Source organism: Galeopterus variegatus, unplaced genomic scaffold (assembly GCF_000696425.1).
Source record: "Galeopterus variegatus unplaced genomic scaffold, G_variegatus-3.0.2 Scaffold15420, whole genome shotgun sequence".
Classification (NCBI taxonomy): Eukaryota; Metazoa; Chordata; class Mammalia; order Dermoptera; family Cynocephalidae; genus Galeopterus; species Galeopterus variegatus.
The window spans coordinates 1-20,313 of NW_007741531.1; the positions used below are offsets into that span (position 1 = coordinate 1).

Here is a 20,313-nt window from a genome sequence, read left to right on the forward strand (position 1 = left end):
TGGGGTCAGAAAAGGGCAGAGACATTTGTTTCTCTTTCTCCTTCAGCCCAACCAATTTCACGGAATAGCTTGAGACTTTGTTGCTACACCTCTTCTTGGAAGGTGGTCAGACAAGATTGACCATCAGCAGCACATGACAGATAACAGGTGGTGGACATCTGCGAAATTTGCCTTCATTTTGACTCATTCTTTTTCTGTGCCTCCTTCCTCTTCTCCCGTGCTCCCGCTTCCCAGAGATTAAAGTCATAACACGTGTGTCATTGGCTAGTGCTATGAATTCTGGAGAAACCGGACAAACAGAACTGGATCATGAAAAAGGTTGCATTTAAGTTGAGCACACACGAAAATGTTTGTGTGTGTGGAGATGTAGTAAAGCCAAAAAGAAAACAAACAAAAAAAAAGTCATGCTGGCTGAAAAGAGAAGTGAAATTAATTATAATGGGAAAAGAATGATAAGGTTATGTATGAAAAATGGCAAGTGGGATTTGACTGTAGTGTTTGTTGTACAAAAGTCAATCAAAACAATTGTACAGTGAAAAATTATGGCCATTACACTAAAGGAATTTCTGTTCCTACTACAGAACCTGTATCGCACAGATAACTGTAAGCAGGTTGAATGTAGTGTTAANAAGTCCCTGCTCAGAAGCCTTTCCACTGTGCAGTACTCCTGTTGTCAGGCTGCTCTTCCTCTCCTTTTTCTCCTTACCAGGACCTCCTAGCCCTGGCCCTGGCCTCTCTTTTTCTCCCTGACTTCATATCCTTGTACTCATGTCCTAGCTTACTCCAGACACCCTGGCCTTTTGCTCTCCCAGTGAAATGACCAGCCTAACTGCTGCCTCAGGGCCTTTTCCTGTGCTGTATAGAGTGTTCCTCTTGTCTGGCTCCTTCTCTTACTCCATTCAGTTCTCTGCACAAATGTCACCTCTTCAGAGTGGCCTTCCCTGACCACCCCATCTAAAATAGTCACTCATCTTCCACCCCACCCACAAACTCACTCACTCTACCCTACTTCACTCTTCTTTGCAGCCCTTATTTCTACATGGAATTATATTCTTATTTATGAACTTATTTTCTAAACTTTTTTTTATGCGATCTTCATGAGGGTAGGGACATTATCTCCGTATCTCCAGCTCAAAGAAGAAAGCCTGGAAAAGCAGGCACTCAGTACATATTTGTGAGTGAAATAATGAATTCATAAAACTGATGATACTTGGCTAAGTTACGTTAACTTGTGTAGATATTGAGGAGACTATAGATTATTTACCACTGTGTATATTCCTAATGAATCTATGTGAGCATATCTGACTATATGGCATCCCAAATTGCTGAAATATGCATTTCTTAAAAGGTGAAACAGAGAGGTAACTTTATTTTCTGTCCCTTTGTGTCTTCCTGTCTCTAACATGCTCCCCATCCAAGCTACCCTCCATTCTGCTGCCTGCTTCAGAGAGACCCTCAGCAATGCCATCTGATCACATCTCTCTCCTTAAATTGGACAATACAATCTTAACTCACAATGATCTGGTCCCTGCCTACCTGTTCAGCCTCATCTCTTGACCCTTCCCTCCTGGCACTTTGACCAAAGCAAGACCAAGCTCCTTGTAGCTCTCTGAATATGCTCTGTTCTGCGTGCCTCTGTCCTTTGTGCATGCCTTCCCTCAATTTTGATAGTCTGCCCCCTTGTCTCTTGAAAACCCATAATCCAACCCCAAGGGTTACCTTTGCTGCCCACCTCTGTGAAGCTTTCCTAACTCCTCATCAATGATGTGGATACTCCTTGCTTTATGATTCTATGATACCTCATATATACTTACTGCTTTTCTCACATGACATTTTAGTAGGCAGTAGTTTAAGATCACAGGCTTTGGAAAGAAGTAATGCAGACTTAAAATTCTTCAAAATAAAATTTGTTTTAAATGGGAGAAAATAAGAGGTCAAAAATATATTTAAGAAAGATCATGGGCTACATAAGCAGGCAGACCTAGGTTCAAATGCCACTCTTCTGTTCACCTGCTGTCAAACTTGGGGCAAGTGATTCATGTTTTCTAACCCCTAACTCCCTTATTTGCAAAATGAGGATAACAATAGTCCCCACCTCATGTTTTTTTTTGTGAAGATTAAATGAGATAATATGGGCAAAGCACTCAACACAACACCTGACAAATACTAAATACTGAATGCTATTATTATTAGCTGTGACTGCAATTGTTCATAGTACAAGGACCAATCATTGAAGAATTGAGTTGAAGAACCTTATCACTTGAGAGGTACTTGGAAAATAACTGGGTCTATGAGGGTGGGAAATTAGCATAGAAAAAGGTTAGAAGAAAAGTGACAGGACCCCATGTGATGGTTAATTTTATGTGTAACTTGACTGGACTACAGGATGCCCAGATATTTGTTCAAACATTATTTGGGCTGTTTTTGGATGAGGTTAACATTTAAATTGGGAGACTGAGTAAAGCTGATTTTACTTTCTTATGTGGGTGAAACTCATCCAATCTGTTGAAGGCCTAAATAGAACAAAAAAGGGTGATCCTCTCCCAAGTAAGAGAAAATTCCTCCTACCTGACTGTCTTTCTTTGAACTTAAACTTTGGCTTTTTCCTGCCTTCAAACTTGAACTGAAATGTCAGCTCTTCCTGGTTCTCAAGCCTGCCAGCTTTCAGACTGGGACTACATCATCAGCTTTCCTGGGTCTCCAGCTTGCTGACTCACCCTGCAGCTTTTGAGACTCATTTAGCTTCTGTAATCACATGAGTCAATTTTTTATAATCTCTCTCTCTCTCTCTCTCTCTCTCTGATCACATCAAGGTTAATTTCCTGAGTTGGATAATTTTACTGTGTTCATGTCAGAGAGTGTCCTTAATTTTAGGAAATACACACCAAAGAGACATCTCAAACAGTGCAGGAAAAACAAAACGAAAAAACCCCACAGCTTTAAAACATGAATAATCATTCTGCTTTGCCTTATATAACTGTTGAGGTACAGCACAAATACTCAGTTTATTACACATGCAATAGACATTTCCAGAATTGGTCCTTCATGCAGAGAAATGAAAATCTGAGGTGGACCAAATTCTTTGTGTCCTCTACACCTAGAAATTCCTTTGAGACCAGAAGTGGGTCCATGTAATGCCAAACATTATATACCATTTAAATAAATTGTCTTCCTATTTCTGACTGGTGATGTAACAAGTGAAGTAAATGGTTAAATGACTGGATTTTCCTCTTTTCATCCACATTTTTAATATCACATACAAGTATCTTGAAAAGCTATGCTTTGCCACAATAATCAGTGCAACCACCCAAGCCTCTAAGTGGGGACTTGCAGGAAGTTATCTACATGCTGTCTTTTTCCTTCAGCCATAGTGATTAACTTCCAGTCTACAGTAGTGAGTTACAGTGGTCCTCACCCTTGGCTGTACATTGGAATCACCTAGAAATTCTGATTTAATTGGCCTGGAGCATCTGAATAAAAGATGTTTCAAAGGTCCACAGGGTATTATAATGTGCAGCCAAGTTTGAGCAAACTTGTCCAACCAAGAAGGATCCTTCAGATCCCCACACTTGCCAGCCACCAAAAAATAAAAATAAATAATAAATAATAATAATAACCAACCAAAAAGGATCCCAATAGCAGTCCAGTGGATCTCAGAAGATTCCAAAATCAAAGCAAGGTGCAGGAAAAGAGGCCCATTGAATCCCAACTACAATAAGCAGAAATCATAGGTTCCTGGGACAGCATTTGTAACTTTGGAAATTCAGATCTTAAATTTATAAAAAAAAAAAAAATCCCCATTATATAGAAGCCAATTTCAAAAGTACTGTTACTCTCTTATCTCTAGCCATATTACTGCTCTCCTTTATACAACCCTGAGAGGAACTTGGCGACATTTGGTGGCCTACCTGTGTCCCATCAGCATTGAGAGCACCCTTTTTACAGACTAGCAAAGGCCCTACAAGGCCAGAGCTAGTGTCTTTGATTGGCTCGACTGCTGAGAAGTAAAGATAGGTCAGACAGGGAGGATCTCCAGCTGTTGGGCTTACGCTTTCAGGCACCATCCACTTGTATGTGAAGGTTTCACCTGGTTTAACATGTGCCCCTGGTTTCAGAAATCCTGTCGATGTAAATGGAATAATTACTCAAAGCAACAGCAAAGAACCCTAAACTTGTCAGACTAGGCCTTCTAGCCCTGGATGTCTCTCTCATTATGCCATATTGGTGGAAGACAGGTGTTTTCTCTTATGCATCCTTCTAGGGGAGACCACTGTGAGATGAATGCTCTCACCTGCATTTGGTAGGTGAGAAGAACCAGGTTCAGAATGTTTAAATAATTGCCCAAGCTCACAGAACTGGTAAGGGAAGGGACCGGGATTTGAACCAGGTCTGTCTAATTCTAAGTCCTTTGCTAACTCATCCTGTTTCTCCCAAGCCCAGGCTGAGACTTACCATCTATGTTTGGGGTTGCATCGGAGGCCTTGTCATAAATCACGCCATGGGGCAAAATGCTATAGACCTTGTCAGCTTTGTTAGCAAAGGTCACTAACAGGGTGTCACCCACCTCTGCCTTAATGACTGGGCCTGAAAAATATCAAGAGGAGAAAGAAGAGGATGAAAAGAGACAGAAAGAAGTAAATAGGAGCAAGAAAGGAAGAGTCATTCTATGTAGATGTATATGCCCAGCTGAAACATCTCCCCCAGTTCAAAACATGAGGATGGTTTTACTGTACCAAGAATTCCAAGATGGGCTTCTGTCCCAGAGAGTCTCTTTCTCTGAGTAAAAGTTGCATCGACATACTCCGTATACCGAACCTTCCAATATTTTCCTCCAATTCTGTTGTCCCCTTGTGTGAAGTAGAGCTCAGAGTCACTGTGAAAAGACATAGGAACCTGACGGAGAACACCTCTCAACCTATCCACCAATACTTAATTACGGAGCTTCATTTTATTATCCTTATCCCACTCACCCACCCATCTCCCCACAAAAGACAGCTTCAACAAAGTTCCCAGGAATAGTCAACCAGCCTTGAAAGTCTTCAGAAGCTGGATGATGTGCAAGCTCATTTCTCTCTTAGCCATTGTACTTTCTTCCCCAGAGGTCCAGCAATTGAAGAATGCAAAGGTAAACTCCTTCCTTACCAGTACTGGAGTCCCAAATGGTGTCCTACAAAGCAACAAAGAGCTAACTGGTTTCTTTGCAGAATAAGCATCCCTCTATCTCTTCCTGATGCCAATATCAATAATCTCTGCAGATAGTAAGCTCCTTGATATCTGGCATGGTTTAGGAATGGACTGTCTGGTTAATCAAATAGTTTAATTAGTAGAGAGTTATCGTATGAACTAATGCTCTCGCTATACTATTTTACTTCCGTCAGTGGTACCATTGCTCTTGAGTCACACAGAATGCTTTTGTCTTCTCTTTCTGCCTCATCCCCTTATCTCATTCACCCTTACTTTCAAATTTGTTTTTTGCACCCTTTCTTTTCTACGTCCCTTTTGCATCTTTTTTTTTTTTTTCCCTTTCTTCCCTCTGCCACAACCCCAGCTCATGCCCTCACCTTGGGTTTGGATCCTTACGTAAACCTCCAATCTGCATATTCTGCAGCTTGTCTCCTAGTAGCTCACTCATTTTGTTTTTCTCAACAGGCACACTACTACCAACATTGATCTCCAACTTTGTTTGCTTCCAGTTTCCAATTAAATAAACTTTGAAAGGATTAAAGGACCTCTACAATTGATATCCAATTTACTTTTTCTCAATTCTCTCCCTACGCTCTATGCAAATGCTCATTTCCCTATGCAAATCCTCCACTCCAGTCATTCTGACTTAATCACTTTCCCCTATATAGTAGGTGCTTTACATTAACCCCTGCATCTAAAATTTCCCTCTCTTCTCTATTCGCTTATGTAAGTTCTATTATTCTTTAAGATCCTGCATAAATCCCGCTTCCTCTGTGAAGTGTCTCCTGGCTAACCTAGCTTTCTCTGAATGCCCAGAGAACTCACTTTCTGGAGCGCTCATCTTACTCTTATCTGTAACTTGCAAAGTTACTTCTCTTTTCCCATTTTTCCCCACCTGAGGGTGGGAACATTGCTAGATATTCTTGCATCCCACATGTCAACTAGTACATCGTGCTTTTACACATCACATTAAATATCGATTGAATATAGTTTCATCTTTCATATTTCAGAAGGCACTTCAGAATTCTAGAAGTTCCTCTAAGTCATAACTTTAAATGCTAATTCTGAAGTTTTTTCCCCAAGATGGCTCACTAGTGAGGTCTTGCACTAGTCCCCGCCCTTGCCCTCCCATAAAAAGAGGCCAAAATAACAGACAAACAAATATATTTTGACTGGAATGACTGAGGAAATACTCTGCAGAGCACCAGGAGCACAACAAGACTGTTGTGAAGTGCAGAAGATGGGAACGGCACCAACCTCTGCCCAGCTGCAGGGACTGGTTCAGACTCAGACGGGGGGAAAGTAAGCTGGAAAATACCCCAGCTGCTTTCACTGCTGCCACAAACACCAGCGATCCCTGCCTCAAGAGAGTCCCCCCATTTTTTTGGGATCCGGGCACAGTTGGAGAGTAGTTGGAGATTAATGTAAGTGCACAGTCTCATAGTGGAAGCCCAAGGAAAGAGAAATCCCTCCTGCCCTCAGCAGCTGAGATACAGTGCCCTCTGGGAACTGAACCTGCAGCAAGGGTGTGCCCTGCCCCAGACCCAGTGAGACTGACTCCCTTTGTCTGGAGGCCCTCCCTGCATTCTACTGCATTCACATGGGCACTAGCAGGACCATGGCCCAGGCTGCCTGGAGCCTAGGACAGACAGACAGACCAAGACCCCAGCATCTGAACCCATGCAGAATCCCCTCCCCCCCTAGGTGAGCAGGCAGACAAGCTGAGGAGAAGCCAAGGTGAAGTGGTTCTCCACATTTGTGGCCCACCCTGCATAGCCCACAAATCTGCTGAACCCACAGGTGCCCATATTGGCCCACAGCCCCATGCCTCCACACATTTGCATGGGTGCCAGCAAGACCACAGCCCTAGCTGACTGGAACCTAGAACAGAGAGGGACCGAGACCCCAGTGTCTGAGCCCACATGACACTCCCTCCCTTCCCCCCTGGGGCAGGCAGGCAGACCAGCTGGGTAGGGAAGCCACCAATAAGTGGTTATTCTCCATATTGGCATGCACCAGCCCTGCACAACCCATGGACCCACTGAGTCTATGGATGCCCACACAGACAGCCAGCCCAGAGGTGGCTTCTCCTACCCCCACAGCCCTCCACAGAGCCAAGGAGGCCTGTTGCTTCCTTGCAAGCTTGCTACAGACTTAAGAACTGATCCAGTGGCCCTATACCGAACTGACAGGACCTGTCGTGTCAGTGTATATCTGTTCCCAGACCAAGAGCAGACAGGGCAAGTCTTTGATACCCCAAGGCAGACCTCTACAGAGCTTCTGGGCTTGGCTGCATTCTTGAAGGCTTGCATCAGGCCCAACCACTGATCAGGCAGCCACCTGCAGAGCTGCCAGGCCCTGCAGCACCTGTGTACACCTACTCCCAAATGAATAACTGATTGGGTAGCAGCTTTCTCTCCCCAAAGCACACCACTAGAGAGCATGGGTCCTGCAGCATCCATGCAGGCTTGCTCCAGGCTCAACAGCTGATCCAGTGACCTTCTACAGAACTGCCAAGACCTGCTGCAACAATGTATACCTGCTCACTGACTGTCAGCAGATCACCCACTCCAAGAAGAAATTACCAAGGTCCCCACCACCTAGGCCACAAAGGCAGCCACAGACAACTCCAAGATTGAATACAGCTAAAGAAGTCACACAAAGGCTGCATTACCACACTCACCCAGATCCAAACTCACCCAGATCCAAACACCCAACCTGACTGTCAATATAGGATACTTCCACAGGAAAAAGTCTCTCCCTTCAAAAACCACTTCTAGAATTAAAAGAAGTGACTACACCACCAGATGCCCAGACATCAGTGCAGAGATATGAGAAAGATATTCCACACAAATGAAAACCAAAAACAAACAGGAGTTGCCATACTTTTATCAGAAAAAATAGACATCAAACCAAGAACTAGAAAAAGAGAAAAAGGACATTGTATAAGACAAAGAAGGACACTGTATAATGATAAAAGGATCAATGCAACAAGAAGATATAACAATCGTAAATATACATGCAACCAACATCAGAGCACCCAGATATATCAAGCTTATTTAATCTAAGGAAGAAATAAACCCCAACACAGTAATAGTTGGGGATCTTAACACACCTCTCTCAGCATTAGACAGATCATCTAGACAATGAATTAGCAGAGAAACATTGGGTTTAAACAGCACTTTAGACCAAATGGAGTTGACAGACATATTCAGAACATGTCATCCAACAACTGCAGATTATACATTCTTCTCATCAGCAGATGGATCATCCTCCAGGAGAGACCACATGTTAGTCCACAAACTAAGTCACAACAAATTTGAAAAGACCGACATCATATCAAATGTATGTTCAGACCACAATAGAATAAAATGAGAAATTAACAAAAAACAAAACTTTGGAAAATAAACAAATTCATGGAAATTAAACAACAAGCTCCTGAACGGCCAGTGGATCAAAGAAGAAATAAGCAGGAAATCAAAAAATTCCTTGAAACAAATGAAAATATAAGCATAACTTATCAAAACCTATGGGATACTGCAAAAGCGGTAACAAGAGGGAAGTTTATTGCAATGAGTGCTTACATCAAAAAGTAAGAAAGACTTCAAATAACCTAATGCCACATCTCAAAGAACTAGAAAAACAAGAATAATTCAATCTCCAAATTAGTAGATGGGAAGAAATAATTAAGATCAGAGAAGAAATAAATGAAATAGAGACCAAAAGAATGATACAAAAAGTCAACTAAACAAAAAGTTGCTTTTCTGAGAAGATAAACAAAATAGATAAGCTGTTGGCAGACTAACTAAAAAAGGAGGAGAGAAAAACCAAATAAAAAAATCAGAAATGAAAAAGGAGACATTACAATCGATACCAGAGAAATACAGAATCATTAGAGACTATTATGAACAACTATACACCAACAAATTTGAAAATCTGGAGGAAATGGGTACATTTATGGACACATAAAAACCACCAAGACTAAACCAAGAAAAAATGGAAAACCTGAAGAGACTAATAACAAGCAATGAGACTGAAGCAGTAATCAACAATCTCCCAACAAAGAAAAGCCCAGGACTGGATGGCTTCATTGATGAATTCTACCAAAACTTTAAAGAAAAAATAATACTAATCCTTTTCAACTACTCCAAAAAATTGAAACAGAAGCCATTCTCCCAAACTCATTCTATGACGCAAGCTTCACCTTAATACCAAAATCAGACATAGACACAATAAAAAAAAGAAATCTACAGGTCAATATCCTTGATGAACACAGACACAAATCCTCCACAAAATGTTAGCAAACAGGATTTCTTTGGCTATTCAGGGTCTTTTGTTGTTCCGTATGAATGTTGGGATTGTTTTTTCTGTTTCTGTGAAGAATTTCTTTGGTATTTTGATGGGGATTGCATTGAATCTGTACATCACTTTGTGGTATGGACATTTTCACAATGTTAATTCTTCCAATCCAAGGGCATCATATGTCTTTCCATTTTTTTGTGTCCTCTTTAATTTCTTTCAGTAGCACTTTGTAGTTCTCATTGTAGAGATCTCTCACCTCCTTGGTTAAATTGATTCTCAGGTATTTTATTTTTTTGGAAACTATTGTAAATGGGACTACCTTCTTGATTTCTTTTTCTGCTAGATTGTTATTGGAGTAGAACGAAACTAGACCTGTACCTCTTGCCATATACCAAAATCAACTCAAAATGGATTAAAAACTTAAATGTAAGGCTTGAAACTATAAAACTACTGGAAGAAAACAGGGGAAACACTTCAGGATGTAGGACTGGGCAAACCTTTATGAATAAGACCTCAAAAGCACAGGCAACAAAAGGAATTACATCAAATAAACAAACTGGAATATACCAAACTAAAAAGCTTCTGCACAGCAAAGGAAACAATCAACAAAGTGAAAAGACAACACACAGAATGTGAGAAAATATTAGAAAACTATATATCTGACAAGGGATTAATATCCAGAATATAGAAAGAATTCAAACTTACCAGTAAAAAAACCAAATAATTTGATTTTAAAAATGGGCAAAGGAACTGGATAGATATATCTCAAAAGAAGACATACAAATGGCCAACAGACAGATGAAAAACTGTTCAACACCACTCAGCGTCAGGGAAATGCAAATCAAAACCACACTGAGATATTATCTAACCCCAATTACACTGGCTATTATAAAAAGACAAAGAATAACAAGTGTTGGCAAGGATCAGAGAAAGGGGAACCCTCCTACACCATTGGTGAGACTGAAAATTAGCACAGCCATTATGGAAAACAGTATGGAGGTTTCTCAAACAGCTTTAGACAGAACTACCATACAATATAGAAATCCCACTACTGGGTATATACCCAAAGGAATGGAAATCATCATGTCAAAGGGATACCTGCACTCCCATGTTTATCACAGTTCTACTTAAAATAGCCAAGATATGGAATCAACTTAAATGTGCAGTGATGGACAAGTAGATAGGAAAATGTGGTATATATACACAATGGAATACTACTCAGTGATAAAAAAGGATGAAATTCTGCCATTCACAGCTACATGCATGAACTTGTAGAAAACTATGTTAAATGAAACACTCCAGGCACAGAAAGAGAAATACCACATGTCCTCACTCATAACTGGGAGCAGAAGTAAAGAAAGAATGAATGAACAAAAGAAAGAAAGAGGAAGAGAGAGAAAGAACAATCACATTAATGCGCTGAACTTTCAGAAAGAGAGAACAGAACTGTGGTTACTAGAGGTGAGAAAGAGCGTTAGCAAGAAATTGGTTAATAGACACAAGGAATGATCACATTTTGTAAAGATGAACATGCTAATTATCCTGATTTGATCATCACATATTGTACAGAGGTATTGATATTCAACTCTGCACCTCACAAATATGTTTAACCAATTTTTTTCAATTACAAAAATAAATAAATGCTAATTCTCATTATCCTGTTTATGAAGAAATACTGGTCAATAGAGAAGGCTGATATCAAAGAGTTTTCCATATATGGTCACACAAATTCTTCTGGCAAGATTCAAGTGCATCAGTTTGGTGAATGAATGAAAGAATGAACGAATGAAACATACAATTAAAGAAACAAAGGATGTTGTATCACTGATCACAAAGAGAATTTTTTAAACATTCCCTCAGACATAAAAAAGGACCATACAGTAATAGCAATCATTCTTGATATTGCACTGTACATTTTTAATACCTTTACAGACATCATAGCATATAATTTTATAATAAGTCACAGGAGTCCACATCTGCCTAATGAATTGCTAGATCCAATTAGAAAAATATTATGTGCTATGACAGCCCAGTGAGAAAATGATTAATTATGACTCAGGTGTTAGGGAAGGCTTCACTAAAGATGTGACATTAGATTTAGGCTTTGAAGGAAAAATGGCATTTTACTAGACAGAGAGGAAAAGGACATTCATAGTACACAGAGAGGGCATAACGTAAATCAGGCAGCAGTTGACCCAAAAATGGTAACTTTCCTTGCCCAACTCATCTCCACTCAAAGAAAGTCCTGGTTTGTTCCCTCTTCAAGACTGCTCCGTATGAACAAAGACCTTATTCTATTCTCTGTCAGGTTAGTATTTCTCATGGCATTTAGCACTGTAGTTTGCACATAGGAGGTATTCAAGTAATGTTTGATGAATGAATGAATGAATGAACTTAGTGTTTTGAATTAGCCAGCACATCACAAAGCAATAAATACTCTGCCAGTTCTCAGTAGTACTTATCTTAAGAACACCTTAAGCAGTACATGATGCCATCTATGCAGTAGGTGCTCATCAGAGCACTGCCTAGATACAAATGAGATCACAGGGAAAATCTTTTCTTACGAGAGGCTTAGAAACACCAGCAAAGAGTGCTTACCTGCCAGAGGCATTTAGAGGTAGGCCACTGAATTTGTTATAACCTTGAGGACCATAATCCCAAAGAATTTTTTCAGCTGCTATAAAGTAGCGCCTCTGTTGACCCTTCATCTTGGGCTGAGAAATATCACTTTTGCAGGTACCAACATTGTATTGCCCCAGCATACCAGCTGCAGAACAGAGGAAAACCACAAGCCAAGGTATAAAAGAAATCAGACAGGAAAAGACTGATAGATTTGACATCATGAACATTTAAAACTTTTGTACAGAAAATAGGACCACGTGCAAAGTTAAAAACAAAGAATAAATGGTGGTGAGGGGGAAATTTATAACACATGTGACAAAAGATTAATATGTAAATAAATTTTTTAAATAAAGGAAAAAAAATTCCCAGTAGAAAGTGGGTAAGGGACATAAATGGATATTCACAAAAGAAATAATGTCTGTCAATAAACAACTGGAAAATAAAAAGTTCAACCTTAATAGTAATCAAACGACACTGTTGCTCATTGATCAGATTGGTAAAGATAGAAAGACTAATAATTCTCAGTATCGGCAGATGAATGGGGAAAAGGGAATGCTCACAAACTGCAAGTGGAAAAATAATTTCTAAAAGGGAATTTGGTAATGTATGTTTGTAACTTAAAAAAAAAAATTAATTTTTTTAACCCGGGAATTCCAAACCTAAACATTTTTCCAAGGACATGTTCAGAGAAAAGTGCAAACATATTTGTAAATTGACTCATCAGTACTGTTTGCAATAAAAAAAAAAAGAAAATATAAATGTTAAGCAATAGAATGTTCATTAAGCAAATTGTAAACTTATAATGGACACTGGAATCATTAACAATGTTAAAGTAGCTCTATATTTACTGACATAAAAATATATTTCAAATATACTCATAAGTGGGAAAAGTAAGCAACAGGGCAGTATTAATAGTCTGATTTCATTTTATAAATGACATGTATTTATATATAAAGGTATACAAAATAGAGAGGGAAGATACTCATCAAAATGTGATGCCATTATCTCTGTATGAGAATATTAATTTTTTAAATCAAATTACATGTATCTTTGTAATTTTTTATACCAATCTAAGAGGATGGAAATTTTAGGAAATATTGTATTTCAGTGAAGTATAAACACCAGTTTACATCCATAACTATCAGCCAAGTTTAGCAATCTTTCTAGTCTTAAATGGCTGCTAATGTCTTGATCTTAATTCTACAGTTTTTTCCTCAGATTTAACAGCATGAGACTTTTTTTTTTTGAGGTCTTTAAAAATTTTTTAAAAAACTGACTTTTAAAAAAAATTTTTATTTTGTCAATATACAATGTAGTTGGTTATTATGGCCCATCACCGAAACCTCCCTCCCTCCTCCCTCTCCCCCCTCCCACCCAATTAACAGCATGGAACCAGAACCAAGTCATTCAACAGGCATTTAAGTCAACAAATGTCATCATGCGCCTGTTATAGACCCGCAAGTAAGCTATGGGTCAATAGATTTTGTCTCAATATAAGGAAAAATATTCCGATAGAGCAGTCCAGAGCTGAGCTGCTACAATTATTTAAAAGAGATGTTAAAAAGGAAATTCAGGAATTGGATGGGGGATTGGTTTTAATTACATAGAAAGTCCTTTCCAATGGTAAATTTATTGTTCCATTTACAGTAACTCCAACAGAACATGTGCTTTTCCCAGTTCACATTGCTTCCTTTACCTGGGAAGTCTTTCTTCCTTTCTTCACCTATTGGTTCCTAGCTATATTTCAAGACTCAGATTAGGAGCCAGCTCCTTAGGAAGCCCCCCTGATTCCTCCGGAGTAGTGACTATAGCACGCAAAGAGCAGAATAAGATACGTTCTGCCTCAAATGTTATTAATGTTGTGAATGTCTGTGTATGTTGTACACAGGCAACTACTAGTTGTAAGTTCCTTGAAGTTCTCATCATTTTTTTTTCAACCGCTCTCCCTCCGCCTTGTTCATAGAGAGGTGATCGATAAATATCTGTTGATAGGACACCAAATAAATGAGCATTGTATTTTGCTATATATTTAATATTTATTTAAACATAATATGTACAAGAATCTATCTAACAGCAGGCACTGGATGAGCACCAGTGACTGTGTGGTTTAACTGTATTGTTCTGAGCATCTGCACACCAGTCTTTATTCTTTTTACCTTGTAGGTGGTCACTGACTTGGCACGTTATCATCCACTTCCCAGGATTCTCGACTATCATTTCTGTTGTGAGGAAGGTGGCTGGGAACAGGTTGACAACATCAGTCCGATGCCCTCTGCTGATGAAGGTGTTACCATAAAAATAGATGGTATGGATGTCTATCTCATTCCCCATTCCGAATAGGTGCCAGGACACGGATTCACCAACACACATTTCAGGCTCGGGAAGGTTACCAAAGAGGTATCCATTGAGAGCTGAAAACAGAAACACACCAGTGGAAGAGACTCGCCTGCAAAGGTGAGCAAGACCAGAAGCGCTGGTAATATGTGCTCTAGCACAGCTGGAAAATCAGTAAAGATCATGGGTTGTAAAGTTTTCATGCAGAAAAGCCTGACTCTTTAAAAAATTATATTGTCCCAGAAAAAAAAGGAAAAGCTTTGTATTGGTCTTTTTTGAGAGAAAAGCACTCAATAAAAGTGAACATCAGCACGCACTGAAAACAGCCTTGGAGCTTCTTTGTGAACAGGGTAATTAGGTCGGGAGTAAACAGAGCTCTGCTGATACTTCCTAAGTAACCCTTCATTTGCGTATCTGTCCTTCATTTGCATATCTGCCATCCACACCAAACTGTGGTCTGTCATAGAACTAGAAACCCTGTCTTGTTCATCTTACAGCTATGGAAACCTAGCAGAAAAATTGGCATGTAGAATCTGCTTAAGCATGTAGCAAGATGGAAAGGAAAGGAACTGATTAGAAGGGACTAATGAGACACGTTTATATTTTGTTACTTTAAAAAGCAGGGAGAAAAAAAACCCAGTTTTTACTAAGTGTTGCTGGGGCAAAATCTTGAGCTTATGCCATAAGTCTGAACCAAATACTTTCAAACAATCTTAATGGCAACCAGGACTTGACCAAGTGCAGAAAAGAACTTGATTCAGGGTTTTTAAAAAGTCACAACATACCTTCTTAAATTGGAACAGAGTTAAATAGCAATTGTCATTAAGATAATAATGACTTAGCAACACAATTAATTCTGAATCATTTTAGTAAATTTAAATAAATTATTCAATAAATCTTGTATTGAATAAGCATTTTCTATAGAATAGTTTGTAAGTCAAATTTTTTCTATACTTAGTTGGGTCACCTTTGCCAGTTTGGGAGGACTGATTGCCTGCAAATAACTACTTTTGCATATAGGCTGGTTTTTATTTTAAATATAGTCCATATTTGCTTATATAATTTGTTCCTTTTTATTGGACATTTTCACTCCAAAAGAATAAAAACAGAGTAAGACAGATTATGTGGGCAGCTGAGTCTTAAACCATCACAGTTCACAGTTTTCAACAATATTTGAGACCATCACTCCCATTTAGTAAAGAACAGGAGTAAAACTAGTCACAGCAACGATTCGAATTTAGATCTGTGTTTGCTCCATCGTTCACTGTTTCTCTGCCTCCCTCCCTTCTTCTCTTTCTCGCCTTCACTTCCTTCCTTCCTAAAATGTTTTCCAAGCACCACTACACACACGAGTGCTAAACTATCCCTAGAAGGAAAAGACAACGCAATAAAACAGAAATAGTCACTGTACTGACAATCATGCCTTGACGTGCCTTAGAATCAAACACAGGCAATTAAAATGTATTTGCTATAGGACTTCTCTTTCCAGTTCTCTCAGGCAACTCTCTGGCACTCATTATCACTTCGATCTTAGGCAAGTTATTGGTGGTCTCTTGACCTCAGTTTTTTCATCTGTAAAATGGGAGGTCAGATGATCTTCAGCTCCTTCTCTTTCTCTTATAATTTTTTGACTATTTTGAGGCTGCCTCAGTTACGGTGATTCCAAGAGACAGACAAGCAAAAGATAGAGGAGATTTGTCAATGGATGAAGTGGTATGTTTACATTGAAGAGCTCCTTTTATGTCTACTAGAACTCTCTGGAAAAGAGTGGAAAGAAACCACTTAATCCCCACATTCTGAAATGCTACATTAAGCCACTACTCTGCAAAACAGGCATGGGTAAGTGTTGTGTCTGAGCTGACAGGGTAACTACAGGAATTCGCTATTTTGCACAAGTACAGGGTTTGGTGTATAGTGTGGAAGCTTGATGAACTTTTTTGATTTAAAGAATGCCTAGGAAACATAACAAATTCACAAGTATGTAGTTAAACCCCATGTATTGCGTAGTTATTAAAATTTAGCAGCCACTCAGAAAATGGTTACCGGATAAAGCAAGAGGTTGCAAAATGCAGGATTACTATATGATGATGACTTAATTCTCCTTTCTCCTTTCTGTCAATCTAAACCCACCCATCCTCTGGGCTCACTTCAAGCACCAGTTCTTTCCTGGTTATCACTTTGATCCCTCCATTTTTTGCACCACAGCTCTGTCCAGATTTTGTACCTAATCAAGCAATTTTTCTATGACCTTGTCCCCTCTCAGACTGTTTTAGGTTCTGCCACGTATCATATCTTACATCACTTTCTAACCATTCAAATCACTAACTTATAAATCTTGCAAAACTAGGCTCAACCTTGCTGTGCATTTTGCATCCCTTGTAGTGCCGTTGAGTACCAAGGGCACTGTTGTGCATTGGAGAACGTTGGAGGCACTCACCATGCATTTTGTTACTCCTCTGGAAAACAGCATCTTTTTTGTCAACTGAATTGGGGTCAGTGCAGAAATGTCTGATATTTTCATCGAGGTACCAGCTTTGATTCTCATCCACAAGAGTAAACATTATAACAAACTCTTGATCCACATCAGTCCTTGTCCCCGAATATCTATTCAGGATACCTATCAGGCACGTTCAAAAGGGTAGAGAAAAAAGTCCAAGGTGAGCTAAATAAAGGTGAGCTTTGCTCCTTACCACTGGGGTCAGGTAAGTTTGAAGTCTGTTGAAGACCTAAATACATAAGGATAACCCACAATATAAAAGCAGCAAAAGGCTTTAATGGAAATGACAGAACCACAGAAAAGAAAAGTCATAAAACAGAAATCTTCACAACTGCAGACTTGGAAACCGGGCTATCTCTAAAGGAAGCAGACTTTATGAACAGAGCACAGACACATTAAGTCAATTACTAGAGAATAAAATAGCAAACTGATGGTTCGAGTGAAATAATGAAACAAAAAGCATTCCTGGTCATTTCACTAAATTTTTCAGTTTCTTACAGGTGGTGTCATGGAATGTTATTATTTAAAAAAATTGAAAAAGCATATAAGTTTCAGAATGCTGTGATGGTTCTTAGAATCTGAATAATTGCCCTCTGCTACGGTGTCAGATTGATCTTCCATGTTAGAAGAATTTTCCTAATCTTAAAGAAAAATTTGGAAAATTAGGCACATTCTGTGTGGAGGAAGAGAGGGTGTGAAACAAGACCTAAATCTTATTCACACTCTGGACACACCAGTTACCTGGGAGCAGGCTCCTAGAGGAGGCCTCCTTACCTTGCTTACACACCAGCAGGGGGCCAATTAGCCCAGAGCAGATGTCCTTAGGGGCGTCTATGTGTGAATGGTACACCCAGGTCAGGCAGTTGGCGTCCGCTGAAGTAGGTGCATATTCTTCTCTGACTGGCCAGACATAGGTATAGTTTTTGCCAGGAGGAACCATGTCATCATTCTTGTTTTTTCCAGACGTTCCATCTGGGTATAGGGCTCCTTCCAAGAAAAGATCAAACATAGTTACATCACAGACATCACATGCTATAGTGGAAAACGCAAGACCTTTGGAATCAAACGTAACTGAATTAAAATTGATTTGCTATGGGACGTGAGGCAAGTGACTTCAAATCTCAATGCCTCCGTTTTCTATCAGTAAATCTAGAACACTGATACTCACCCCACAGGGATGTGAAAATTGAATAAGGCAATGTATATGAAGAGCTTTGCACAACTTAATAAATGTTCATAATAAGGACTCTTTCTGATGGGCTTACTGTACCAATCAGGAAGATTTCAGTTCACCTCACTTGACATCAGTTCAAGAAGGGAAGGAGAAGCAGCAGGAGAAATAGTGAATACAGACAGATCCAGCACTCGTGTAGGCCTCATAAGAGCTAGGAAGGAAGTGTAAGTCATTCTTCCTGCCTCCGGGGACCTTACATTCTGTTGGGCAGTCCAGAATGTGCATTATGAACACATGGAACAACTGGAGAATAAAAAAAGATAATGTGTTAAATGTAATTTTGGGTCAGAATATATGGGATACCCCAGAGGAGACCTGTACTCTGCAACGTGGAAGGTCTGTCATAGAGTGGATAAGGGCAAGTGGGCAGAGCAGCCCCTTACTCTCTGTTTTATAAACTACAATTGCACAAGATTTCCCAATTAAGGAAAGTACATTGCTAAAAGTAGTGTGAAAACCACCTGAGTAGAAGACAGGAGACCAATCTCTGCACGTTATAATTATCAAAACCTCTATAATAGAGATGGGATTTGAGGGGCCTCAAAGGACTGGGAGGAATTGCACTGTTACTAAAAAAAAGGCTGGAGAGTGAGGGACAGAGAGGGAGATGGAAGTGGACACACTTCAAGTCTTTCATTCAATCATCCATTTGCCATTCACTCATTAACCAGTTTATTCAACAAACATGAGTTGGATACAGATCACATGCTAGTAAATGTGCTAGGCATTAGAATTATATATTAAAATAAGACAGCGAGAGCCACTGTAGCCAAGGCCAGCCAAAGAAAAGACACAACTAAAAAAATCTAATGTTACCTTTTAAAAAATTCTACCATGAAAACATAATTTGATGTCTGGAGAACGACGTCAAGAGAAAACAACAGTTACACCCATATTATGTGCCAAGTAGAGTGGGTACTTTTTATATATTATCACATTTACTCCTTAAAGCGACCTCATGTGATAGGTGTTAACATCCACTTTTTAGATTAAGTTAAGGTTACACTGCTAGCATGTGACCAAGCCAGAATTGAATCTATTTGTGTCTGACTTCCCATCAAAATTACTGGGAATATGCTGTGTACAAATTATTTTTTACTTATTTAACTTTCTTTCACATGCTAACTTTTAATTACTTTTATTCTAACAAGAATATGAATCATTTCACAAATTAAGCCCAAATGCAACTATATCTAAAGATAGTCAGAGAACAAAACCTATATAGGAAATAACTAAATTTAATTAGTTAGGTTCCTTCTGTATTAAGTGTAGCTCTGAATTTCCTGGCTGTATTTAGGTTATAATGTTAGATATAGGTTAAATACACATTAGGTTAACATAATTAAGTTATATTGTTTCTTCATTCAATTAAAGGAAACTTACCAGTTCCTTAAAAGAGAGGAACTTTTTGCTGGTACTAAATTCTAAGAGAGTATTTTCAAGAAAATCATTATATATAAATTACTGGGTAATACAATGAATTACATCTTTGATTGATGTTTTCAAGAATGGTTTCCAAAAGATGCAAAAACATTTTTTTAAAAATAATTCTTACACTCTCTCAATAGGAGGTGAGAATGTCACACTGAATAGTATTTTGACAATACCATTTTTACTAAAAGTTAAACAAATGTGGTTTGCTGCATTCCAACTTGATAATTGGTCTAACCTGATAAAGGAATTGAGCATAGGAAAAATCCTGAGGGCTTCCCTCCATCCATTAAACCCAATGATATTTTTTAAAATTCCTCATGTTATCTGACCTCTCAGCAGCACTTGATATTATTGTCAGCTCTTTCCCTCCATACACAATTCTCTTCCTTTCACTCCTGTGACATCACACTGTCTGTCCTCTTGGCCACTCTTCCAGTCCACTTTTCTAGTTCATTCTCTTCTGTCTGCTGTTCATTGTCAGAAGCCCTTGAGGTAGAATGCTGGCTCCCTCCTTCCATGCCCAGGGCTCCCTCCCTGGTTGATAACACCCATCCCCACAGTCCCACTGATCAGACACACGCCAGCGACCCCTACTTTTATCTCCAGCAGGGACTCACCTCTCTACTTTACTCTGATATCCAACCGTCTACTTGACATCTCCACTTGTAAATCTCAATAAGATCTCAAACACAACCTTTCCCAGTGG

At 39.2% G+C, this 20,313-nt stretch overlaps 1 protein-coding gene across 1 annotated transcript; it reads right to left on the minus strand.

The window, feature by feature from the left end:
* Nucleotides 1-3,908: 3,908 nt before the first annotated feature.
* Nucleotides 3,909-17,948, minus strand: LOC103582256 (hephaestin-like protein 1; the record flags this gene model as incomplete). The annotated part of the gene is made up of 7 exons (XM_008563906.1): nucleotides 17,714-17,948; nucleotides 16,880-17,059; nucleotides 14,265-14,519; nucleotides 12,085-12,253; nucleotides 4,734-4,873; nucleotides 4,453-4,584; nucleotides 3,909-4,120 (listed from the first exon to the last, which is right to left on the minus strand). Coding segments are annotated over exons 1-7 (1,323 nt in total), but the record flags the coding sequence as incomplete, so codon positions are not given.
* Between the last annotated feature and the right edge of the window lie 2,365 nt (nucleotides 17,949-20,313).